This window comes from Akebia trifoliata, chromosome 2 (assembly GCF_017979445.1).
Source record: "Akebia trifoliata isolate Shusen 1 chromosome 2, ASM1797944v1, whole genome shotgun sequence".
Lineage (NCBI taxonomy): Eukaryota > Viridiplantae > Streptophyta > Magnoliopsida > Ranunculales > Lardizabalaceae > Akebia > Akebia trifoliata.
In genome coordinates this window covers 24,652,621-24,679,878 of record NC_141376.1, presented here as the reverse complement: position 1 = coordinate 24,679,878, position 27,258 = coordinate 24,652,621, and the positions used below count along the sequence as shown (strand labels likewise).

The following is a 27,258-nucleotide window of genomic DNA, read 5'->3' as shown; positions in this document are numbered from 1 at the left end:
AATGGGCTGATTTTTGCTGAGGATGATCTCTACGGTGAGGAGATCATCATCACTAAAAATCAGCCCATTCCAAAACTTCTAACCCCATCAAAAATGGTTTACAAAAAATGGACGGTTCACGATTTTTCAACTTGTAAACTGGGGCTAGAAATTTTGGAATGAGCTGATTTTTGGTGAGGATGATCTCCTCACCGTAGAGATCATCCTCACCAAAAATCAGCCCATTCCAAGACCTCTAACCCATGTGTTTGAAAAAGTGTTTGCCAAACTGTTGGCCATTGAACGGGACCCATATATATATATAGTGTGTGTGTGTATCTTTTTTTCATTTCCATAGGTTTCTTCAACTATTTATGTTTGTAGTGGCCCATTTTGTAGTCTTTGACTATTTTGTAATCGTCCACCCTGAATCGGTTCTTTGTGAAAAAAAATATATAATATATTTCATTTAGGACCTTGCATTTATTTTTAAAATAGCCACATATACTAATCCTACTATTTAGCAGTCTATGTAAGCTTGTTTATAATGGAAGCAAGTCAATTTCAGCTCAATTAGGAAGCTAAAAATTAAGCTTTTTCATGGTGGCAGAGATGTCACTGTGTATGATAGTGGAAAATCTTAAATTTTTCATGTGTTGATTATTCTTTAGGTTCAAACAACAGTGGATAGTCTTCGGGAGAGTGCCAACAACAAAACCAGCAAGTTAAGGCAAGAAATGTCAGCCACGCAAGATTTTACTTCTTCTATTAAAGATGAGTGGGTAACTTATATAGAAAAAATGGAAACCCAATACTGCGACAGTGGAAAGAGGAAAGAATGGCATGGAAGAAAGTCTTCAGCTATGGTAAGAGAGACATGATCATTACTTATGACCCATCTTTCTCATTTGATTATGAACAAAAAAAATATGATATATTTCACATAAATATAGTCCTTGAAAAATTTTTAATATAAAAAAGGTGAGAATAAGTGCACAACAATGGAGAAATGCCCAAAATTCCCTGCTCTATTTGGAAAAGAGCAATGTTGTGTCAGTGGATGGTCACAATAAGTTATCAGTTTTGAGAGAACATTTCTAAATGATTTGGTGTTTGGTAGGGAGGGAAAATAAGCCAATCAGATGCTACGTGCCCGGTTGTCTTCTGTTGCTTCATCTTCTCTTGAAGATCTAGATGTTGCAAACAAGAGTCTTCTTTCCTCCATTGAATGTACACTACAAAAATGAGGAGTTTTAGCGGCAGAAATTTAACGGCGTTTCATAAAATTCGCCGTTAATTGTAGATCAATAACGACGTTTCCCCTTACACTGCCCCTAATACTATCGTCAATATTTTTTAAATTTTATTAAATATTCAACGGCGGTTTAAAACCGCTGGTAATATTATACAATACCGGCGTGTCCACGAAAACGCTGTTAATTAGTTTGAATAAATATAACGGTGGTTTAAAAGTGCCGCTCATACATGTGAAACACCGGCATTTCTACTAACCCGCCGGGAATATTTATCAAATACCAGCATTTTAATAAACATGCCGTTAATTAGCTTGAATATTTTTTAAATGTATAAAATAGATATAACGGCGGTTTCAAAAGTGCCGCTAATACCCATAAACAGCGGCATTTTCTACTAAACCGTCGGTAATAACTCTCAAATAACGGCGTTTTTATGAATATGCCGTTATTTAGCTTAAGTATTTTTTAAATGTAAAAATAGATATAACGGCGGTTTGTAAAGTGCCGCGAATACATATGAAACACCGGCAGTTTCTTCGCAACCGCCAGCAATATAACTTATATAACGGCATTTTAATAAAAACGCCGTTAATGAGCTTGAAACAACGGCATTTTAATCAAAACGCCGTTAACTAAACTGCTGGTAATAATTCAAATATTTTTAAATGTACAAAAAAGACTTAACGATGGTCATCAGGTGTCGCTGATACACATGGAACAACAACTTTTTTCTTTAGAATCACTAATAATTTAATCCATTCATTTTAAACGTCGGTAATACAGTCTTTAATGGCAGTAATTAATGATTCACCATTAACGCATTTAGTGTTTGATTATAATTATAAGTGGTAAAATATAAAAAGTAGCAATCTCGCTAGCTTTTAACAAGATTGTCACTTTTCGAATAAATATTAGTGATCTCGTTACCTTTTATTAGAGAGACGAAATCGTTACTTTAAAATCTTTGCAATCTCATTATGCATGCTTTTTGAAGTAAAATGAATAGTGTACTTGAATGGGAATTTTAACAAAAGTTGCACATGTTTTCATAATTTTATCTAAAAAATTTTCAACCCTTTCTCTTTTATCTCATTAAACAATTTAAGTGTGTGTTCAAGAGCCGAGGCCTTTTTCTCTTTCATCCATGCTTCTAAAGCTGTCTTGTTTAGCTTCTCTCCCCTACACTCACAAAATATCCAAATTTATATCTTAAATAATAATTGTTATTACCATTAAAAAAAATAATAATAAATTAATAACTAACAAGGAAAAAAAATTTGAATAAGTAATTGCCACAGATCTCTCTTTGAGGACACCATTTCACTCCCTATATTTCTCAAACTATACAAAGACCAGTTGATGAAATGGTTGACATCACAGGGTACACAATGGAATATTCACCTTCCTACACATTAACACGTAAAATCATAGTTTTTAGAACTCATTGAGTCAACTCAAAACTTGACCGAGTCAATTTCACTTGATTGGATTTCAAGATGTCTTGACCCTAAAATTTTATGAACCCAACTTGCCAAGTTAACTCGGCAGATCAACTGACTCAACTCCTCATCTCGACTAAGTCATCCCAAAAATGAACCACCTTGGGTCAGAAACTCAATCAATTTAGTTGGTTATATATGATATTTTTTAGGAGATATATTTTAAAAATACTGATATGTTAAATATATTTATTTATTTCATTTGAGTTGACTTGCAAATTTTTTATCCTTTTAGATTAGTTGGAGATCAATTCGATTCAAGCTCTCGAGTTTTAAAATTGTGTAAAACTTCATATTGATTAAATCGGTTGAAATAAATATAAAAAAACTTGTATCTAAATCGGTTGAAATAAATATAAAAAAACTTGTATCTAAATCGGTTTAGATGTTCAAAATTGGATATTATCCGAAAATTCGAATGGATAGAAGAAAATTCGAATTCAAAAAATTGGATATTATCCGAAAATTTATGATATTGAATTTAAATTCAGTTTTATATATTTGAATCCTTATCGGATATGGATTCGGATGTTAGCATTTCGAATCCGATGATATCCGAATCGAAATAATATATAATATATATTATTTTATTTGATTAATTTTTTATATAAATAATATAATATATAATAATTATTTTTAATAATGAAATTATTGTATATTATCTTATTTGAATTCGAATTCAAATATTAGATAAAAAATTTGGATTTGAATTTAGATATTTCTGCATCCGAATCGATAAGCATCCGTTGACAGTCTTACATAGAGTTGAATCTAAGCTCATTTGGGTAAAATAAGAGAGTTTTTAGTGCCACACCAACTTTTGCTAACGCCACCCAATTCTATTTAACTAGAAAAAATCATTTTTAGAGGCGATTTTGCCGTGAACCGCCGCCAACACAGCAACATCGACAGCGTTTTTGGGAAATCGTCGACGAATCACCAATCTTTTGGCGCCAATATTTCATTTTTGTTTCCTCCCTCCCTCTTTCAATGTACGTCTCCCATGATTTCATATCATCTCCTTCCCGCACTCTCTCTATCTATCTCACTCTCTTCCCCTAACTCCAAATCTCTCATCGTTTTTGGGAAATCGTCTTTGTTACAGTTTTCATCCTTACAAAAGTCGTAGAGCTCAACTTGTTGCGGTTATTTTATCAAGACTCTCTCTTTCTATCTCATTCTCTTGCCCTAACTCCAAATCTCTCATCGTTTTTGGGAAATCGTCTTTGTTACAGTTTTCATCCCTACAAAAGACGTACAAGCTCTATAGATTTGAGGTTTGTAAAGATTTTTTTTTAAAACCTTATTTACTTTGATAAATCTCATTTATTTTCATCTTGAATGTTAATTTTTTCATGAATTTTGGAGTTTTTGTTCTTTTTCTTTATTGAACTATTGATTTTTTAGGTAAACTTGTTACTTGGATGCTAGATTTTGTGTAGAATCTGGATTTGGATATATTTATAGAGGTTTCAGAAAATTTATGGAGGAATTTTTTGATTTTTGTTTATTTTGTTTTTGGGTATTTGATCTATTTCTAATTTTGGTTGTACTTTATATGATTGTAATAAGGAAAATAATAGAATAAGTCCAAATAGATTGGTAGGGATGTTGTTGACAGTAGTCTTATATGTGATAATTATACAAATGTTGATCAATAAAGGGGCATATCTTCTGGAAATGTTTACAAGATTCGTGCTTTCTTTGTTTTTTGAAAAGTTTGTAAAATTCTCTGAATGAGGGATCAATCGATTAAATTTGTGAATCTATAAATTAAGAAGTGATTTATTGATTAGTCGTTGAATAGTATAATATTTTTACTATTCAATCTCAAAATTTTATTTTCTTCTAATATCTAGATAGGATGTTTTTGGGTGATTGAAGATGATGGATTTTGATGATATGATGGTCCCCAGAGGTGCAACCATGGATAATTTGTTCAAAATTCAAACTAGGTTTGAGTATTTGATTTTATTTTTGGAATCTCCCCTTGCTTGTTTGACCTTGGATTGGGCTATCCAACTCAGGATCATCAGAAACCTTAAACAATGAGTCCTGGTTCTATTACCCAATGAGCCATTTTATAATAGGAGATGCCCTTTTTTGTTGTCTTGGTCCTTTACTTTCCCTATGTTTAAGATAACATCTGCTTAAACCCAGATCCAAGCTTCCTTTGCTTTAAAACAAATTAATATACTTAGAATGTAGATCTACCATATTATTGACTTGAATATAAGGAGCTCACACTGTTTTTTTTCTTACATTTGTTTTGAGTGTCCATTCCCTGTCTTGATCTTTTATGTTACTAATGCACTTTCTTTTGCATCCGTAGATTGGAAGATGTTTTATGAACCATCTTTAAATAATACATCTGTTAATATTAGGAATGTGAATAAACTACTGATATGTTATTCAGATGTCTGTCTTTAATTTTCAGCCAAAGTACTATGATGGAGATCATAGTATTTGAAGATATATAATGTCTTTCAACTTGATATATATTGTCTTTTGGTTTCTTCTTCTAGGTTCTTGAAGAAAGGGTTGGGCTGATTTTTGTATTGGGTTTATATAAATTTATCATCTCCTTTACATTGAATGAAACCGAAGACTTCATATGGGTTTTCACCTGTGATTGTGTTGAGTTGTAGAGAAAGGAGATGGTTGAGATTAGTATGGTAGGAGTGAATTTAGAACTTTTAGGATGGTAGACATATAAAATAAAAAAAATTAGAATTTTTTTCTGTCCATGTAACTGTCTAGGTGATTGGAATTAGTGAGGAAGGAAAGAAGTCACACATGGAAACAGTGACACACTTGGCCCGTAGTTGTATACTTGTAATTTCAGAAATATTTCACTTGTAGTAGATTTTATTGGGGTTTTATTTTTTCTTATCCACACATGGAAACAGTGACATACTTGGCCCATGTCCAATACAATCATGAACAAAGGAATTGTAAGGTAAGAGGAGGAAGAGTAGAGGATATATGATAGTGTGAGGGAGTGAAGACCATAGCCATTCATTCATCCACAAAGTTATCCATAATCTCATCCTATCTTTTTTATTGCTTCAAACTCACTCTTGTTATTGCTGTTCTCACATATCACCAATCAACAACATGGCTTCGGCTACTCTCTTTCTAATTTAATTAATTAGATGGAGTACCCAGATTTAATTGCTTCTAGTATAAAAAATGTCGACACCATTGGATTGGAATTGGAATATCTCATATAATTTCTTTTTTGTTTTTTTGTTGTTGTTCTGCAATGGTTAAAATACATTACACGTGATATAAACATCCCATCTATTTAATAAATCTTCTTCATCTCTGTAATTTCAATCGTATTTTCTCATATCAAAGGTAGTAACATATGCATATGCTGATTCAGGAACTACTTGGATGTTGGAGATCTACTCGTAAGCCTCTTGGTCTTGAAAGAGCATTATTATTTCAGCTAACATCTATTTTGCTGCATGTGCTCCCATTTCATTTTTCTTTTTTCTACTTATTGTGTAGGGATTAAATACTTCTATAACTCCCAATGCATCCATAATAGAGGACAATAATCCACTGGCTCTAGCCATAGTTCATAATAGAGGACAGTAATCCACTGGCTCTAGCCATAGTTCCATCTAGTAAGCCATGCTCACTGTTCTCTTCTTTTATCGTTTTTAGTTTTTTCAACAGTCATTTACGTTTTTTTTTTATTTACAAAACAAAGGAAATTCCATACATGCAGATGCGTCTGCACCCTTTGACTCTTCTGTTCAAGCAAAAGAACTAGATCCTTCTGGATGGGAACTTGCTCTGGTTGCTGCTCCAAGCGGCAACATTTCTTCAGTTAATGAAAGACAATTGGTTGGTCCATCTTTCATTTCTACTTTATATTTCTATTATTATTATTATTATTTCATCATATCCACAATTTGTTTCTATTGTGTTGATTGTGGTTGAAATTTAAGAAAACTTTTTTCTGATTGAACATGGCATGTTTATATAATTGGTGTACATGTTTCAGTTCATAATCTTTTGTATGTTGAATTAACTTCCTTTCACCATTTTATCCAAGGTTCAAAATATCGTACCATCTCGAAATGTATCATCCAGGATGTATCGGTTTTGAACATTTCAAGACTGTACAAGCCATGAATTGAATGTTTTGTTCAATATTTCATTTTGTATAGATTGTATTGTGATGTCTCAGTTTGTTTCAGAATGTCTCGGACAAAATTACAGGCACAAGTCAAAACCTTCTAAGAAATAATAATTCTAATTAGTGTTTTTTGATAGGTAATTGTGACATCAATTATTCATTCGACCAATAATTCATTGAAAAATCAACGGTTCATTTTGGGTAAATTTTTTTTATAGTTTTAGTTGTTAATGTTCTTATTATTGGGTCAGTTGTTAATGTTCTTACTACTGCAAAAGAATTGATGCGGATCAATGGCACAACTAAATCTATGTTAGCAAACCATCTTGTCGATAAGAATTTGGAGCTCATCGACACAAATGCAACTCCTTTTTTTAACAATTTTTCAGCAAATGAGTGGCTGATATAGTGTTTAGAAATACTGAGTGCCCAATTCATTTCCTCCTCTGCAGTTGCCATGGTTTTGCTTCCACGGGGAACTTTTGGTGCTGGTGGGTTATGTTGTTTATTGCTTCCATGTTACTAGTGTCATTAGTTTATTGCAAAAATAAGCAGAAATTGGTAGAAAGTGCCTCTTATAGGAATTTTTTTTTCTGAATTGTAATTTTATTACCGGCGGTTTAGAAAGTGCCTCTAAATGTATGATTTACCAGTGGTTTCAGGAAAATGCCGTTAATGTTAAGTATTACCGGCGGTTAAGGAAAGCGCCTTCTAATTTATGCTTTAGCAGCGATTACTAATAAATGCCGTTAATATCCTATATTAGCGGCAATTTTTGAAGAACCCCTAATACACTATTTCAGTGGCGGTTTCTAAAAAGCGCCGTTGATATTATTTATTTCCGGCCGTTCATAAACGCCACGAATATAAAAATACACGTGTATAAAAACGTTTATCGGTACTTTGTAACCGCCGGTAAATGGGTCTTAAAACCGCTGCAAAAAATATATCATTACTAGCGGTTTTATAACCGCCGCGGAAAGCGCCGTTATAACTTTCCTCGACACCATAATTGCCAGCTAAATCCTAACCGCCGTTGATAAACAATACCGACGCTTTCGTGGCATATGGCGGCGATTTAAAAACGCCGGTGAAGACCGTTTATTTTGTAGTGGTAGGTTTTTATTTGCACTCATATTGATTTCAATTTATAGAAAAATTAATTCAAATCAACAACTTTATAGAAAAATTTAAGTTCTCCAAGTATTACCTTTTTATATATTTGAGTACGGTTATTCTCTGAGTGTTTGGTGTTTCGACATTTCTTGACTTGGGACATTATTGTTCCCATAACAGCATAGACATGGTATCGTGTTAACTTTCACTTAGAGCTATCATATAATGGCCTTTTTGATAAATTGGTAGATGAACTTATATTTTAAATTGCCCCCTGACTATAGATCTATTTCTCATTTACCTCATGTGACTCTAGTACATCAGTTTTCACTTCTATACAATATGGTTTTCAATTCAATGGGAATATTTGAAGCATTATGTATTTTGCTGTATTTTCAATAGAGTGTGCATCAATGCATTTAATTTTGTTCTTTTTTAATGGAAATAAATGGATTCTAGGATCTTGATCTTGATATGTTTATGGCTCTCTATTGTGAAGGAAGTCCTTGTGACAAAATCATTTCAGAGTTATGTGGAACTAAAGAAAGGCTTGAAGGATGTTGAAGCTTGGCCTAACATTGAGATGAGGCAACTTGGTCTCACCGATGAACAAAACTTACGCAGATTAATCTTCAATGAGGTTGGTGCAATTAGAAATGAGATGGAAGAAATCACCCATCTACTACTTGATCTTCAAGACCTAAATGAAGAGACCAAATTGACTCACAACACTAAAGTCTTACGAGGATTGAGATTGAATGGATTCCAACATGGTTACCATCCTTCGAAAGGTCAAAATCATTAAAGCAACAATAGAAATTGATTAATCCAATGTAACTATCGTAGTATATCAGTGGCCTATAGAGAAGGAAGTCTGGTAGACAAGATGACAATTTCAATCAAATTGAGAGATCGAATTGTCTCGAAGTGTAAAGAACGATTCAAGAGAAGTTACTTCAATATCATTGGCGAAGAAATGTGTGAGGAGGTGACAGATAAGATGGTTTTAGCTGGCGGTGGACAAGTTGATTTCAACTGTATTCAAATGATATGGTTTTGAGTTCATTTGATTTTTCAATTTTTAACAATTGGTGATCTTATTTTATAATAAATATTAGTATTTGTAAAGTAGAAAATTTATTGAAATACTCATTTTGTCAGATGATTTTTAATATTTGGTCTTCTATAAATATTCCGATGAATCACTTTAGGGATGCCTAGTTTCCATAATGGAAGAACGGTTCACAACCATTCTTAAATTATAAATGCATGTGAAACAACTCATGGCCGTTTTAAGTTATGATACATTAGGAATGGCTTTAAGTTGTTCCAGACTCCAGAATGTGAAATGGCCTTACACCCTTCCAATTCATTTGCAATGCCTCGATAACGGATGGTCCTAAAGCCGTTTTACACTAATATTGGAACGGTTCAAAACTGTTTCAAATAGCCATATTTGGTGTAGTGATACTTCAAGCTATTGAGTTTTTTGTGGCCAATGTTTTAGAAATTTTGTTTTGAAGTTGGAACAACTTCATTGTAGTTTTCTCAATGTTAAGCAAACGCAACACTTTCCCTAATTATTGTTTTGCTTAAGATGTGGTAGGATTGTTTTAATTCCCTACTCTTGATGGATGGTTTACTTTCAGAGATGTTGGTATTATATTGGTATGTTTAATCTAGTTTGGTTGGTTCTAGTGTGGCAATTATATTTTTCTTTGAAACTATTTCTATTGCTTGAGAATTTGAGATTATCTGTTGTAAGATTTCTTCAATGTGTTTATTGTGGTTTCTAGTGTGGCAGTTATAGTTCAATTTTTGTTTCTAAATTGTCTATTTTAAGATCATTTCTTTTACTATTATTATTTTTTAAATTTTTGAACAGAGTTCTAGTGGCAATAAGTAGATTGGGAGATATGCATGCAATTGAGTTTACTAGTCAATTCTAAACCTTTCGACATTAGTTTTTCACAATTCATCAAATTATGATGAAAGGCCCTCATGGACCAGGCATGGCTACTTTTTATTATTATTATTATTTAAGACGATCTTTGGATTCAAATTATGTTTTTGTTTTTCCACAAGGCATGATCTTTGGAGATAAACTTGCATAAGTAAGATTTAGAAAACTTAAATAGTGGACTTCCCCACATCTAGTATTGTAGTTAGAAAGTGATAAATTGATTGTATGCCTCATTTGCAAAATTGCAATGAATTAAATACACAAGTTTTTGGGGTTTACTAGATTTCGATCAAGCATTAGGTTTCAAAGTTGCAATTCTTATTATGATTTAACCCCTAATAAGAGATACAAAATGTTATAATTAGTATGTTGTCAAGGGGTATATCGTCTATTTGAAGACACGAGTATCTTAAATGTTCAACAAAAATGTAGAGGAGCATGTCTAAATCACCCAAGATTTAATTTGGTTTATGTTATGTATTTTAATTATGTTTTTAGGTACTTTCGTAAAGAACTTGGTACTAAGGAAATGCTCAATACCGAAGAATACACAAGGATGTTATCCATGGCCGATGAAGCTCAAGAATCATCAAGGCAAATTCAGGACAGAAGCCACCCGAGAAAGCGCTTTCGTTATAATGAGGATCACTCTTGTCGATGCATTCTTGAATGTTGTAAGTCCTTCCTTCAAAAATAAATAGTTTGTAGATTGTTTGGTAAATGCAGAAAAATAGCAAAATGGTATATTCAATTTTTTATATATGATTTAAAAAGTTGTCTGGGATCACACACACACACACAAATGAGTATATTCAATTTTTGTATACTCTCCCATTTTGCTAAAACACCCTATGAAATATGTGTTCATCTGAATTCAAATAGTATTTCTATTTGAATGGTTGATGGGCGCTTAGTTCTAGTGGAAACTGATTATGGGTAGTCATTTTGAAGAAAATTCTAAATGGATTTCTGTTTCTTGATAAAGTATGTGCTTTGAGATATATATAATTTTCTTACCTATCAGTTTCTAGGGAACATTTAACACAATAATTTTACAATTGAGATAATGTTACCAAGGTACATGTAGGTTTAGAAGTGAGAAAGCGATAAGTTGAGTTGGCGAATCTATAGCAGCCCTTGATCCTAACCCTTGAAAGCTATAAAGGCTCAATCGACGTGCCCTTGATCTTAAACTTCAGGACTCCGACAGGTGGGACTGGCTAAAAAGAGAGGGAAGTACAAGTGCCCATAATGACTAAAAGTGAAAGGAAGTCATCTTCTTAGCATTTTGAAAACCCTAGAAACTCAAAAGCTAGAAACCTAACGAAGGGGTATACACCGAAACTAAATTACACTAATAAAGGGGAAGTATAAAAGTAACTGTAGCTCGTCAACCAATAGCAAGACCTCTTACTCTACTGCCCAAAATTAATTAATTACCAAACAAGCAAGGATATGAGAGAGAAGTGTACCTTCCAAGATTGTTTTCAAGTGTTACAACTAAGAGAGAGTAAGGTGAGCATATTTTTATAAGCTTTATAATAACTTGCAGTTGTTAATGAATTGATGAGAACTTTGAATTAGATATCGATATTTTCATTTACTAGAATTTTATTTCGCTTAGAGATGCTTGGTTAGTTGGTCAAATGATCATTTAGTTTTATTTTGTCCATTTCTGTTGATCTGTTTTTATTTAAAAAAAAAAAAATTGCACCTGTGAGGTTGTTTTATAAGAGGGAGGTCTTGTAGACTCCCCAAGCTGAGTTTGGAAGAGACTCACTCTTTGAAGATTTGAAATGTAACCAACACGAAAAGGAACTCACATCAATCTGACACAATATGAACATGAGCATGAGAGGGGAGAAGGGATATGGTTCTGGAGCAACTTGGCCAGATGTTACACTACTCAATGAGTGATTGATCCAAGGACAATTGGGGCCTCTTGGTATGCTTACTTTTCAAACAAAGTAACGATTGAAAGGAATTGTGACGAAAGTCTTTCAGCACTTTACGTTGTATTTTGAGGTGAATTACCCATATATATGTTTATTTTATTTTATTTTGTGATCAAATCATGTCATTGTATTTGTAACTACAGTTTGTTCACTTCAAAATTTTGAGAGGGATGATGGAATCCCAAGCCACAAGGATTACCTCCTGCAGCTGTTAGGTTCTTATTGTTGTGGGGGTAGATTGTCTAGGCTGTATTTGTTTCCTGATTAATCTTGCTTCCTCATTGTGGTTGGCGAGATGGGTGGAAATTTTATGTAAAATGGACGTTATTAAGTGCATAATATATATATAGATTCATTAATTGGGTTGTTAAAACTAATATTATGTGGTAGTAATTTTTTTACATGGAAAAAAAAAACCACTGTCTTGGGATGTTGTTTTCTATCATTTGACATTCCATGTAAACGACATATAAACAATAAGGCCTATATATGGTAGGTAAGATTTACAACAATGTCAAAAAAAATTAATTCATATTCTTAACTTAGCAGTAAATAAAGAAATTTTCTATAAATTATGCATTAAATAATAAAGAAATATTAGAAAGAGCTCTGAAAATTCTAGAGAGAGGATCTATCAAAAGAAAGGTTTAGGAGGATTCATTAAGCTCCTTTTGGGGGAGTAGACAAAGAATTTCCATACTTTCTGTGTGTAGGTTTTCCTGTAGGATTTTATGGCGGCTTTCTCATTTGACTCTTGGAAATATCTTCTTAAAAGGAGTAGTCATTCAATGGTTGATAAAACTCTTGATTTTTATCCTTAATCATTACAGGGGGATACAGTGGTACTTCCGGAAGCTGAAATTATTTCAGAAGGATTACGATGGGAAAACACTCTGATTGGATACCTTCTGGGGAAACGTCATTCTTTTCAAGGATTGAAAATTGGAGTACAAAGGATGTGGAAAATCAAAGGAAATATAAAGGTGTTATCAATGGAGGATGGATTCTTCTTATTTAAATTTAGTAATGCAAAGGACTGTAATATGGTGCTAAATTCTGCAATTTGGAGCATCGGAGGTAGGCCATTAATTCTGCGAAAATGGTCTGTGAATGTCAAACCTATGCGTGAGATGTTCTCTTCGATTCCAATTTGGATATGTCTCCCTCAGCTACCAATCCAGTATTGGTCTTCAATTTGTTTGGGAAAAATAGGAAGTAGAATTGGAATTCCCTTGCATTTTGATGAGGCAACTGCAAACAGGTCTAGGCTTGGGTTTGCTCGTCTCTGTGTAGAAATTGATTGCTCTAGTAAATTCTCGGAGTTAGTCATATTAGAGAGGGAGAACGGGGAGAAATTTAATCAAAGAGTTACTTATGAATGGAATCCTAAACCTTGTAAAGTGTGTGAAATGTTTGCACATAGTAATAATCAATGCCCGAAAGTAAAGAAAATGATCCCTGCAAGAATTATCTCAGCTTGGGCTGCAAAGCAAGTGGATGAACCTGACAGTGGTCTGGAGGAGAATGGAGTGGATGAAGGAACTGTAGACACCCCAATTTGCACGAACCCATAGGAAAATCCAAATTTTTTCGAATTAATTTCGATTTAGAACTCAAGTTCTTCGACGGACCCACATTGCTATCTTGCATCATTTTCATGCATACATGCATCATCTCATATCATTGCATGCCCATGCCTTGTCCCTAATCCACTTAAACCTATGCCCATCACCCAAACCCAAATCCAAATCCATATCCCAAATCCAAATCCAAATCCAAGTCCATGTCCTAACCCAAAATCAAGTCCATCCTAAGCCCAAACCCAAGTCCACATCCCTAACCCAAAACCAAGTCCATCCTAAGCCCAAATCCAAGTCCATATCCCAAACCCAAACCCAAGTCCATTCTCTCACCCCTTAAATGATGACACATGTTGATACCTCATAAGCCCCCAATACCCAATGCATCATCTAATTGGAGGGTCAACTTTCCCTTTGTGAAAACTCAAGAATGCCCTTCTCAAAAGGTTTAGTCAAACCAAAAAGGTTGTTTGGTCTTTGGTAATAATCCATAAAGGTGAGGGAACTTCCCATTATACCCTCAAAAGGTGGGAATCTTCAAGTACATACATGGAGTTCTCCCATTGGTCCATTTCAAAATTATACTTCTACCCTTACTTTATTTGTTATTTACAAATGAACCAAAGTCTACTTTTCACCTACCACTTCACCTTTACACATGTCATCCTCCTATTCACCCTCCCAAATGTGCTTTTCTTTTCCCATTGGTCCATTTCAAAACTACACTTCCACCCTTGCTTTATGAGTTATTTACAAATAAACCAAGATCTACTTTTTACCTACCACTCCACCTTTACACATGTCACTCCCCCATTCATCCTCCCAAAAGTACCTTTGTTCTCTCACCTCTATTTACCAAAAAACCAAGGATCAAAGCATGCTTTTAGGATTTCTTCACAAATGTCATCTTTACCCTCATACAAATGAAAAATCCAAAAAGAAATAACCTAAATCTCATGTCCATGTTCTTTATTTTTAGGGTTGGACCACTTTATCCCCAAAAGTTCTCCAAAAACTCTATAAATACCCTCATTTCCTATGAGCAAGGCATGGTCTCAAGCCCCCATCTCTCAACCTAAAACTCTACAAAAATTCCTACTCATTCTCTCATCTTCTAAATTTTAACTCAACCCTTAACCATCCCATTCATCTCTCAAGCCTACTCTTCAAGGTCCAAGTTCACCATCAAGGGACAAGGTAGGGTTTAAGATGTAGTTTACTTATTTCAAGGTTTGCATTCTCTTCTTCTAACCCTCTCTTTATTTTATTTTTAGAAAGCCTTAGGATGTAATGTATACCCTCTCCCATCCCCGGTAGATTGGACTAAGGTTCGATCGAAAGGATGGGGGTTGAAGCCCTTTTCACCTCAATCTCATGCATCATATTGTACACAATGCACACACTCACCTATGCATGGCAATGATGAAGAAATGTGTCACCGTCTTGATGGGGTGAAACACTAAGTTTCTAGCCATGCATACATGCATCATGGTTGTGGCCTTAAGGGAACTCCATCATGGAGTCTCTCTAAAAGTTCAAACCTACATTCATATTCATAAATTTAATGTGGCTACATGGGTCATTCTTTTCCATAGAATGCCCCTAATGTCATGTTAAAAATCAAAAATCCTTTGTTAAGGGAATATTCCACTTAATGCACACACCACTCTTACCATACATTCTCATGCATTTTAATATTTGTTTTCTTGAATTTTTTACAAAATAAAATGGCCAAGCAAGGTAACCACCTTTGGTGGAGAGGATGGGGTGCCTAACACCTTCCCCATCCTCTAATCGGACCTCCTTACCTAGATCTTAGGTAGACCTTGCCCTTTCCAACAAATGAGAGTCACTACAATGCCATGGAAAAAATGGTTTTCAAAAAATCAATTCGGGTGCCCATTCACACCCATTTCCAAAAAAGAATGGTGGCGACTCCAAACAATGTAGTATTGAGGTTCATTGTGAACATTTCATGTCTACAACTTGGCGACTCCACTGGGGAGCTTGTGGGTCCAAACCAATTTGACTTGGCCATTTTCTTTCAAAAAAAAAATATATTCAACTTTATTTCTTAGTTTATTTTTGTTACTAACATATTTGTTGGTTGATTCACATTATTGTGCTTATGATGTTCTCTTCTTTGTGGGAATGCATGTAATATTTATTTTGTTTGTACTTGTTCAAGGTTGTAAGGGTTGATACACATTTGTAATGCACTTGTGCACATTCGATTCATATCTCATTGCACAAACCACCTTCTCCTATTTTAAAAATCTAACCCCGGATGCCGGTACTCTCAAGCCCCCTAGATCGTTCATTTGGGGAGGCGGGGATGAGAACATCCACCTCAATCACCAACCTAAGAAGTGTACATTTCAATGTGCATGGAGGTTTGAAGATTGAGTAACCTTAAACCACCTATAGCCGCATGCATCAAAATACGATTAGAGGCATAGGACACAAATGTCAAGATGTATCAACCCTTGAGAATGTTGTAGCTTTTCTCTTTTAGCCCTTAAAGGCAAGGTTGTAATGTCCAAAAAAAAAAAATAAGGGTATATGAGTCCTAGGAGTCCCTATGGTTCTTTCCTTTGGTAAAAGGGAAGAAATTATCTTAAGAACTCATGGTTATCACTATTTATGTGGGTGTCAAAACCAAAAATCCGAAAATAGCAGACTCTAGGCCTATAGCAATGAGCAAAACACAAAACATTGGGCAACAAAGTAAGTTGGAATGGAAAATTACACAGAACGGACTGAAGAAATGAAGTAGGGTCCGTTAATACAGAACGGACTGAAGAAGTGAAGTAAAGTTCGTTAATACAGAACGGACTGGATAATTCTATCTTAGTCCGTTTTGTATGAACGGACTCAGAATTTTACCGCAAATCCGTTTTTCATAAACGGACCTAAATGATTTGCTTCAATCCGTGCTGTGAACACGGACCAGGATTGGAAAGCCCTCTAATATTCATACTATACGGCCACCCTCCATGACCCATGTCCGAATCCAATGGGGTCCATGACCCGTACCCACTTAAGAATGGGTCCACGACCCATATCCATTGTCAAAATGGGTCGACGACCCATATCATATCCAAATGGGCCCACAACCCATATCTACTTCCAATTGGGTCTACGACCCATATCCACTTCTAGATGGGTTCACGACCCATACCACTTCCAAATGGGTCCACGACTCATACCCACTTCCAATTGGGTCCACGACCCATATCCACTCTCAAATGGGTCCACGACCCATACTCGCTTCCAAATGGGTCCACAACCCATATCCACTCTCGAATGGGTCCACGACCCATACCCACTTCCAAATGGGTCCACGACCTATATCCACTTCTAACGGGTCCACGACCCATATCCACTTCCAATTGGGTCCACGACCCATATTCACTTCTAGATGGGTTCACGACCCATACCATATCCAAATGGGCTCACAACCTATAGCCACTCCCAATTGGGTCCACGATCCATATCCACTTATAGATGGGTCCATGACCCCATACCATATCCAAATGGGTCCATGACCCATATCCACTTCCAATTGGGTCCACGACCCATACCAGATCCAAATGAGTCCACAACCCATATCCACTCTCAAATGGGTCCACGACCCATACCCACTTCCAATTGGGTCCACGACCCATATCCACCCGCAAATGGGTCCACGACCCATACCCGCTTCCAAATGGGTCCACAACCCATATCCACTCTCAAATGGGTTCACGACCCATACCCACTTCCAAATGGGTCCACGACCCATATCCACTTCTAACGGGTCCACGACCCATATCCACTTCCAATTAGGTCCACGACCCATACCCACTGTCAGATGGGTTCACGACCTATATCCTCTTCAAGTCGAATTTCCAACCCGTACCCTATCAATCTCAACCATGTCCATGATCTACGATAAACCTCCAGCTCCGTGCTAACAAAACCTTCGGCTCCGTGCTGACAAACCTCTGGCTCCGTGCTGAGAAAACTCTAGCTCCGTGCTGACAAAACCTTCGGCTCCGTGCCGACAAACCTCCAGCTCTGTGCTGATGAACCCTCAGCTCCGTACTGACAAACCTTTGGCTCCGTGCTGATAAATATTCGGCTCCGTGCTGACAAACCTCCGGCTCCGTGCTGATAAGCATTCGGCTCCGTGCTGACAAACATTTGGCTCCGTGCTGATAAATATTCGGCTCCGTGCTGACAAACCTCCGGCTCCGTGCTGATGAACCTTCGGCTCCGTGCTGATGAACCTTCGGCTCCGTGCTGACAAACCTCCGGCTCCGTGCTGATGAACCCTCAGCTCCGTGCTGACAAACCTTTGGCTCCGTGCTGATAAATCCCAGCTCTGTGCTGATCAATATCGGGTTCCGTGTCAACAAACCTCCAGCTCCGTGCTAACAAATCTCCGGCTCGTGCTGATGAACATTCGGCTCAGTGCCGATAAACCCCCAGCTCCGTGCTAACAACCTTCGACTCCGCGTCGATAAACCTCCGGCTCCTTGCCGATGAACCTCCAGCTCCGTGCTGACAAACCTTTGATCCATGTCGATGAACCCCAACGCCGTGCTGGCAAAAATCCAATCCCAATCAAATTCAGGATTTTCTTAATGCAACTTTACCAATTAAGCTGATCTGACCTAATAAATCATCATGCATCTTCATTATGTAAATTATATATTAACACCTAACCTCTTATCCACAGGTGGCCAAACGACCTAGAAAGAAGTACTTGCCACCCGACAATCCTCCGTATTTTCTACGCTCGCAACCAACCATGAGCACCTCAGAACAACCTCAACAGACAGCGACCGAAGTAGCAACGGATCTCGCCTCAAAGCTTGATTTGGTAGTAAAGGCACTAGAAAAACATGATAAGATTCTTGATCTGCTGATGGCCAACCCAAGTATCATACAGGCTGTCCAACATCAAGCTTCTGGCTCGAACCAGGCCGTACCTGAACAATTGCAACAACAACTTCCGCAAGCACCGAATACCTTACCAACCACCGTCCCTGCCAATCAAGGACCACCAATTCATATTCACTGCAACCCACCACGACATGAGGTCATTCAAGAAGAGGAATGTGAATTCAGGGCAGTTGAGGTAAGGAGTACCACAGAGGAGAAACTCGCAAGTAAGCTCGAGGCAGTCGAGGAAGAGATCCGAAGGATGAAAGGCAAGGACTCCACAAATGGAATGAGGTTCAGAGATCTGTGCCTATACCCTAATGCATCATTGCCACCAAAGTTCAAATGTCCTGACTTTGAGAAATACAACGGCATTGGGTGCCCTATGTCCCATTTAAAGCTCTACTGCGGATCCATGTGCCAGTTTGGGGACGATGACAGGTTGTTGGTTCAGCTATTTCAGAGGAGTCTAACGGGAGCGGCCCTCTCATGGTTCTCTCAGTTAGATCATTCGCGGATTAGGAACTGGCAAGACCTGGCTACGATTTTTTCGGAAGAGTACAGATTCAATACGGACATGGGATTGGACAGAAATGACATGGCCAAGATGGCTCGGAAGACAAAGGAAAGTGTGAAAGAATATGCCCAAAGGTGGCGAGAATCGGCTTCTAAGGTTAAACTACCTATGACTGAACAAGAGATGAATACCATATTCATCTCAACTTTGGGCCATTCATTCTATACACATCTAGTGGGACATACAACTGCAAGCTTCTCGTCATTGGTCCAAGTGGCGGATCGAGTTGAAGACGGTATTCGATCAGGTCTGATTTACGACTTGTCCAGTCTAGGGGCACCAGCAGGGGGGTCCACTCAACGGAAACCGGTAGCCTTGAACAAGAAAAAAGAAGAGGCACAAGTTAACAATGTACAACCTGTTCAACCTTTTTTCATCTCGAACCAGAGGCCGCCAATACCTCAAGTCCCTTTCAAGGTGAACCCACCTCAAGCTGCACCGGCTCCACCAGTATTTCAGTTTGGTCAAAATCCAGTATTCGGTCAGAACCCATAGTTCGCCCAGAACCATCAAGCCGAGCAACGTAGACCTAACAGAATCCCTCGAGTCTTCACTCGTCTGCCTATGACTCTATCCGAACTACTCCCAGCACTACTCAGGGGAGAATATCTCACTAAGAGGTAGCCAAACCCAGAGGCGATAAAGGGACCAGGGTACAATCCCAATCAATTCTGCGAATTTCACATGGGTGCACCGGGGCATGCTACCGACCAATGTTGGCAACTCAAGCACCAAGTGCAGAATTTAATCGACAGAAAAACGATCATCTTGGATGGTCCGGCAACCCAAGCACTTCAGCAGAATATCAATCAGAACCCGCTACCGACGCATAATGGGGGAGGTAATGGGCCGACAGTCAATGCCATAGAGAGGGATGAACCAAGCTTCAACCCTTCAGTTTTGATAGCACCCATTGGCTCTAAGGTTAGAGTCAATTTGAGAAAAGAACCAATGTCATCGAGCATCAATGCATTACCACAAGATACAACCCACCAACCACTATCCCAACTTCCAGTCAGACTGGCCAATCTCACAATTCACTCCAACTCCCAAACCTCAAACCCTTCACGACCACCTCTCATTATACCTTACACATCACTAATTTCAAGCTCTACCGCTCATCCATCTCTCATTATACCTTGCACCATACCGACTTCAGACCCTTCTTCCCGACCACCTCTTGTCATATCCTACACCGCACCGACCCCTCAAACTTCAAGCTTTTCCTCCCGACCACCCCTCATCCTATCTTATACTAACCCACAAATCCCAAACACCACTACATCACCGTCAAGCCCAACCCGCCACCTCTTATCCTCCATGTAAAGCCAGATCCTCAACCCATGACCATCATATCCCCTAAACCATTCCATATCGCTCAAGTCAAACCGTCCCATGGAGTTATGAGACGATGATTGTGACATCCGCAGGGGTTGAGAAAGCCGAAAGAGTCGATGATCACGGACATTGGACATTGGTCATATGACTAGATCAGGGAGGTGCTACAAACCAGAAAAAGAACTGAAAAGGCAAAACGAGGAAGAGGACAGAAGAAAAGAAAAAGGGGAAAGGAAAGCTGGTAGAGGAGGAACAAACACTTCAAGGGGAACCAGAGAAGAAAGAGCAGGGTAACTGACAAGGAGCGCAACAGACCTCCTCAAGCTCATTCGAAAGAGTGAGTACAACATAGTAGAGCAGTTGAACAGAATGCCAGCTCAAATCAGTATCTTTGACCTGCTTTTAAACTCAGAGCATCATCGGGAAGCACTACTCAAAGTCCTTAGTAATGCACATGTACCTGAGACCACCTCACCAGAAGAGTTGGAAAAGACAGTAGGTCAGATCATGGCCCCCAATCCGATCACCTTCACCGAGGATGAACTTATTAGCGGAGGATGTGGACACATTGAACCATTGCACATTATGGTAATGTGCAAAGGTATGATGGTAGCAAGGGTACTGATCGACAATGGTTCGGCTCTTAATGTCTGTCCTCTACAAACTGTGCACAAGTTAAACGCGGATTTATCTTACCTCAGGCCAACTAGAAGGACCGTAAGGGCTTTTGATAGTAGAAAAACTGAGTCATTAGGAGAACTGGATCTCCCAGTCACTATCGGATCATGTACTTTCGAAATAACATTCGAAATCTTGGACATACCCTCGGCATTCAATCTCCTTCTAGGAAGACCCTGGATCCACACCGTAGGGGCAGTCCCTTCTTCCTTGCACCAGCGAGTCAAATTCATCATGGGACAGAGGATGATATCGGTCCTCGCAGAAAATCTCATACCAGCCGATCGATCGCCGGATGTGCCTTATATCGATGTAGAGATGACCGGGGATAAGGAGGGGCTTCACGCCTTTCAGTTCACATCTATCAATCATATCCAAAGGGGAGAAGGAAGGACAAAGGCAAAGTTGTCAAACCTAATGGTCGGACGAGTGATGAAGAAGGCGGGATATCGTCCGAAACAAGGGTTAGGGCCTAAAGGAAAAGGCAGGGCCACGTTGATCAGCATACGAAAATACATTCCCTACTTTGGTCTTGGATTCAAGCCTACGAGGAAAGACATCTCTGATATGAAGGATAAGAAGAGGGAGCTTCGACTTGCACGAAGACAGAACCGAGAGCCTAATGGGGGAACTTGGGCAAAGTACCACATATCAACATCAGCTTCCCACCATCCTTGAAAAAGTCAAATGACTCGGCAGAACTGCCACCGACAAGTCACACAGGAGAACCAAGTATCGTAAGTATCGAGCCGTTCAATTACAAGAAGACTCATTCGTTGAGTCCCCGCATTCCTTTACAGATGGCATGGACATCTTGTTCGGAGGGGATTCCGAATGGAGTCAAGAGGAAGAAGAAAGAGAGCCCGCCAAGGCGGAAGTCGCAACATGCGAAGAAGAAAAATCACCGTTCCCCTTTCAAATCGATTGGGGATCTGTCGTATTTCTACCCACCTTACAAATACCTACGCCGCCCGGATTTGACGACAGTCACTCGGAAGTGATGGTTATATCTGAACCATCAAGGGAGTCACTCTCCTGACTTATCCGCCCTGCAGAAGAAGGGCAAGTTTTCAAAAATTGGGAGGAATACCCAATCACTTACGAGGCCGTCATGGGGTCTAGAATCCCTACGGCCTCCAAAAAAAAACGTCATTAGCAAAATCTCATCTGTCCGAGGACCATAATGAGCCCTCGTCCTCGGAGCAAGACTATTTTGGGGGCTCACCTTCGTTGCTAATGAATTTGCATGATTTTTCTTTATCTTGTTTCAGGAATACAGATAGTCCACAAAATCCAAAAAAATCAAAAAGTTTTCAAAATCCAAAAAAATTAAAAATCTTTCAAAATTCAAAAAAATCAAAAACTCTCCAAAATTCAAAAAAATCAGAAATCTTCAAAATACCCAAGGTTTTCAAAGAATTTCCTCAGTTGAATGAGCCTTGTGACAGAACAGAGTATGAAAGAGAAGAATACGACTTTGACCTCGAGCTCGACTTTGATCTTATGGGGATTGAAGAAGAGTTAGAGGAAGAGGTTGAATATCCTCCAAGAGAAATCAAAGAACTCATAGAACGTCACGAGAAGGGTGTTCAGCCAAATATAGAGGATACAAACTCAGTGAACCTAGGCACCGAAGATGACCCACGGATCGTTAAAATCGGAGCCTTATTAACAATTGAGCAGAAAGAGGAGATGACAAAGTTCTTACAGCAGTACCAAGATGTCTTCGCATGGTCCTACCAAGACATGCCCGGTTTAGACACAGATCTAGTCGTCCACAAGTTACCTATCAAATCAGGAAGCAAGCCGATCAAGCAGAAATTACGAAGGTTGAAACCAGAGTGGACACTTAAGGTCAAGGATGAAGTAATGAAACAGTTTCAAGCCGGATTTCTCGCAGTATCCACTTACCCTGAGTGGCTCGCTAATGTCGTTCCTGTACCAAAGAAGGATGGAAAGGTACGTATGTGCGTGGATTACCGAGATCTAAACAGAGCCAGTCCGAAAGATGACTTTCCATTACCACACATTGACACCTTGGTCGATAACACAGCAGGGCACGGTATGTTCTCCTTCATGGACGGCTTCTCGGGTTACAATCAGATAAAAATGGCGGAAGAAGATCAAGAGAAGACTGCGTTCATTACACCTTGGGGTACCTTCCATTATAAGGTTATGCCATTCGGTCTCAAGAACGCTGGGGCAACTTACCAACGAGCCATGACGGCCTTATTTCATGACATGATCCACAAAGAGATAGAAGTATACGTGGACGACATGATAGCTAAATCCAATCTCGATGAGGATCATCTGGTAAACTTGAAGAAACTGTTTGATCGATTGAGGAAGTACAGCTTAAGACTTAATCCGGCAAAGTGTGTATTTGGGGCCACGTCAGGAAAACTATTGGGGTTCATTGTCAGTAGAAGAGGCATCGAAATCGATCCAGCTAAAACGAAGTACATCATAAATATGGAGCCACCCAAGTCAGAGAAAGAGATCAGGGGATTCTTAGGGAGAATTCAGTACATTAGTCGGTTCATCGCACAACTAACTCCGATCTGTGAGCCAGTATTCAAACTACTGAAAAAGAATGAGCCAAAAGAATGGAATGAAAACTGTCAAGAAGCTTTCGACAAGATTAAGAGATACTTGCTTAATCCGCCTGTTCTAGTTCCTCCTACATCGGGTCGACCTCTACTGATGTATCTTTCCGTGCAAGAAAACTCCATGGGCTGCGTACTGGGGCAACACGATGAAACAGGTCGAAAAGAGCAAGCCATTTATTACCTTAGTAAGAAGTTCACAAGTTACGAGGTGAATTATTCGACTCTCGAGAAAACATGTTGTGCCCTTGTCTGGGCATCACAACGGCTACGCCACTACTTGCTCAGTTACTCGACTATGCTCATTGCTCGGATGGATCCCTTGAAGTATCTCTTCGAGAAGCCGGCACTAACAGGACGCACCGCAAAATGGCAGCTACTATTATCTGAGTTCGACATCACCTATGTCACTCAAAAAGCCATCAAAGGACAAGCCATTGCTGACCACTTAGCGGAACACCCACTGCCCGACTATGAACCGCTAAAGACAAATTTTCCTGATGAAGCCATTTTGTTTGCTGAAGCCGAGAGCGACAATGAAGAATCTAGTTGGAAAATGTATTTCGATGGAGCAGTAAATCAAAAGGGAAATGGAATGGGGGCAGTGCTGGTTAAGCCAGACGGGACCCATATCCCCATTGCGGTTAGATTGAGGTTCCAATGTTCGAACAACGAAGCTGAATACGAAGCATGCATTATGGGGTTGAAAGCAGCGATCGACCTCAAAGTGGATGAAATAGATGTATTTGGAGACTCAAGTCTGGTAGTCTACCAGACAACAGGGGAATGGAAGACTCGAGAGCAGAGACTAGTGCCGTATCACGAGTATCTTGAAGATCTAAGTTCAAACTTCACCCGAATCTCCTTTACTCATATGCCAAGGGCTAAGAACAAGTTTGCAGATGCATTGGCTACTCTGGCTTCAATGATCAGCATCTCTGAAGATACCATAGTTGACCCTCTTGAGATTGGTATTCAAGATGAGCCAGCATATTGCTTACCTGTGGAGATCGAAGAACCAGAGGAAAAACCATGGTATGCAGACATCAAGGCATTCTTAGAGGATCGAACTTTTCCAACCGATGCCACAACGACAGACCGAAAGACTATTCAGAGATTGGCAGGACAGTTCTTCTTGAGTAGCGGAGTCTTGTACAAAAAGTCGCATCACGAGGTCCTCCTCAGGTGTGTAACACAGACAGAAGCTCAACGCTTGATCGAGACCGTGCACGGAGGAGTTTGTGGACCTCACATGAATGGACATATGCTCGCAAAGAAGATTATGAGAATGGGTTACTACTGGATGACTATGGAGAGCGATGGGTACCAACATGTTCGGAAGTGTCATTTGTGCCAAATCTATGCCAACAAGATCAACGCACCACCTTCAGAATTGCACAATATGACTTCTCCTTGGCCCTTCTCACTCTGGGGCATGGATGTCATCGGGCAGATCAATCCTCAAGCTTCCAATGGGCATCGCTTCATCCTAGTCGCCATCGACTATTTTACGAAATGGGTAGAAGCAGCATCTTATGCCAATGTTACGAGGAGCAATGTCTTGAAGTTTGTGAAGAACAACATCATATGTCGGTATGGCCTCCCAAGCGGGATAGTAATCGATAACGCCAAAAATCTCAAGAACAAAGATATGGTCAAAATGTGCAAGGATTTTCATATCACTCATCACAACTCAGTCATTTATAGACCAAAGATGAATGGAGCAATTGAAGCCGCTAATAAAAACATCAAGAAGATCATCGAGAAAATGGCCGTTACTTACAAGGATTGGCACGAGATGTTACCCTTCGCTCTACATGCTTATCGAACGTCAATCCGAACTTCGACCGAGGCAACGCCTTATTCATTGGTCTACGGAATGGAAGCAGTCCTGCCTGTTGAGGTTGAGATTCCCTCCCTCCGAATCTTAAAAGAAGTTGAATTGGATGAGGCAGAATGGGTCCAAACCCGGTTCGACCAATTAAACTTAATAGAGGAGAAACGACTTTCAGCAATCTGCCATGGGCAAACTTATCAACGAAGAATAGCACGTGCTTATAACAAGAAGGTTCGACCTCGGGAGTTTGTACCCGGAGACTTAGTTCTGAAGAAGATCTTGCCAATACAGGAAGATGCGAGAGGAAAGTTTCGTCCAAATTACGAGGGGCCATTCGTAGTCCAAAAGGTACTGTCCGGAGGAGCGCTGATTCTCACAGAGATGGACGGGGAAGTCTTTCCGCAACCGATCAACGCTGATACCGTAAAAAAATATTATGCCTAAAGTCGCTCCTTGAAATGAAGAGAGGCCATCTTTCTACTACCTGAACAATTATCTACCCTTAGTTAACCCTCTTTGAGCCATCACATTCATTTCTCGACCTAAAACCGGGGAAAGTCACCACCAAAAAAAAAAAAAAAAAAAAACAAACAAAAAAACAAACAAAAAAATCATCAAAAGTAAAAAAAAAAAAAAAAAAAAAAAGCCAAAGTTACTCCTGGCCCGCATGAGGATAAACTGTGAACGGCTAAAGGTACAAAAAAATCAAAAAGTCAAAAATCTCGAATGTCTGATCTCAAACTCGACCCAAATCTCCTACCTAAATAAGTTCGTGTGACGACGGGAGGAGACATAGATCATATTTTCGAAACAAAAATAGACGAACCCCGTGTCCAAATTACCCCTCAATAAACCCGAACTCAGCCTTCTTTACATCCTTTCACAACCTAGCCTAAGCCTACGTTTCGTCCTATTTAAAAGTCCTCTCAGATCAGGGAATGGTTCAAGGCATCTCAATCACGGTGAAGCACGTCATGAAAAATATCGTTAGTGCAGTCTATCTTGCCACTTAAATCGGGTTTCAAGCCGTCAAAGTCGTTGGAAGATCCGAGAGGGGAGACCAGGTCGATTATTTGAAAAAAAAAAAAAGAGCGACTCGAAGTGTAGAGTCATTGATCTTGAAGCTCAACTTGAGTCACCGCACCATGAAAATCGTCGGAGGAACTCGAGAGGGGAGTCCAGATCTGTTACTCAAGAAAGAGCGCCACTAGAAGAGTAGAGTATTCGATCTCGCAGCTCAACTTGAGTCACCAAGCCACAAGGGGCATAAAGAAATCGAGAAGACATTCAAAGCAAAAAAAAAAAAAAAAAAAAAAATCTATAAAGTAAGCATAGACTGAAAGGGCATAGTGAAAACCTGCAAGGGCACTATGAGTAAAAAAATCAGTCCATGGCAAGATCAAAACCACCGGCATGATGAAAACCCAAAAAGGGCGTCGATGCGCAAAAATGTGGAAATTGGGTCTGGTGAAAACCGTAACTGGCGCCAGGGGCAAAAATGAAAAAAAAAAAAAAAAAAAAAAAAAAAAAAACTCCTGACCCGCAAGAGTATAAATTGTGAACGGTAAAAATCTCGAAATCCTCAAAGTTCCAACGGATACAATGAAGATAACTCAGTCAAAATTCTCAATCTTGGGGATGACTCTAAAGAGGCTAAGGATTAGCTGACACTTGTATCCTCGACATTTGGCAAAGGCACCATGATTGTTAACTTTCAGAGTTTTCAAATACAGTCTGTCACAGATTATTCGACAAAGACAATCTTTTAAAATCTAAAACAAAAAAAAATGCA

The 27,258-nt window shown here is 38.7% G+C and overlaps 1 protein-coding gene across 11 annotated transcripts in view; it reads left to right on the top strand.

The window, feature by feature from the left end:
• The first annotated feature begins 5,464 nt into the window (after positions 1 to 5,464).
• LOC147409960 (protein argonaute 1A-like) overlaps positions 5,465 to 27,258 on the top strand; it is a 36,982-nt gene continuing 15,188 nt past the window's right edge. For 2 of the 11 annotated variants that reach the window (XR_015175508.1, XM_086432144.1), the window contains exons 1-4: positions 5,465 to 6,150; positions 6,251 to 6,369; positions 6,474 to 6,592; positions 10,465 to 10,640. Coding sequence is in view for 4 of the 11 variants with exons in the window: in XM_086432144.1 (XP_086288270.1) it covers positions 10,539 to 10,640 (102 nt within the window). In the remaining 7 variants the exon portion in view is untranslated. Of the gene's footprint in view, positions 6,151 to 6,250; positions 6,370 to 6,455; positions 6,593 to 10,464; positions 10,641 to 27,258 lie in introns of all 11 variants that reach the window. The other 9 variants (XR_015175509.1, XM_086432143.1, XR_015175506.1 and 6 more) reach the window with 7 other exon arrangements.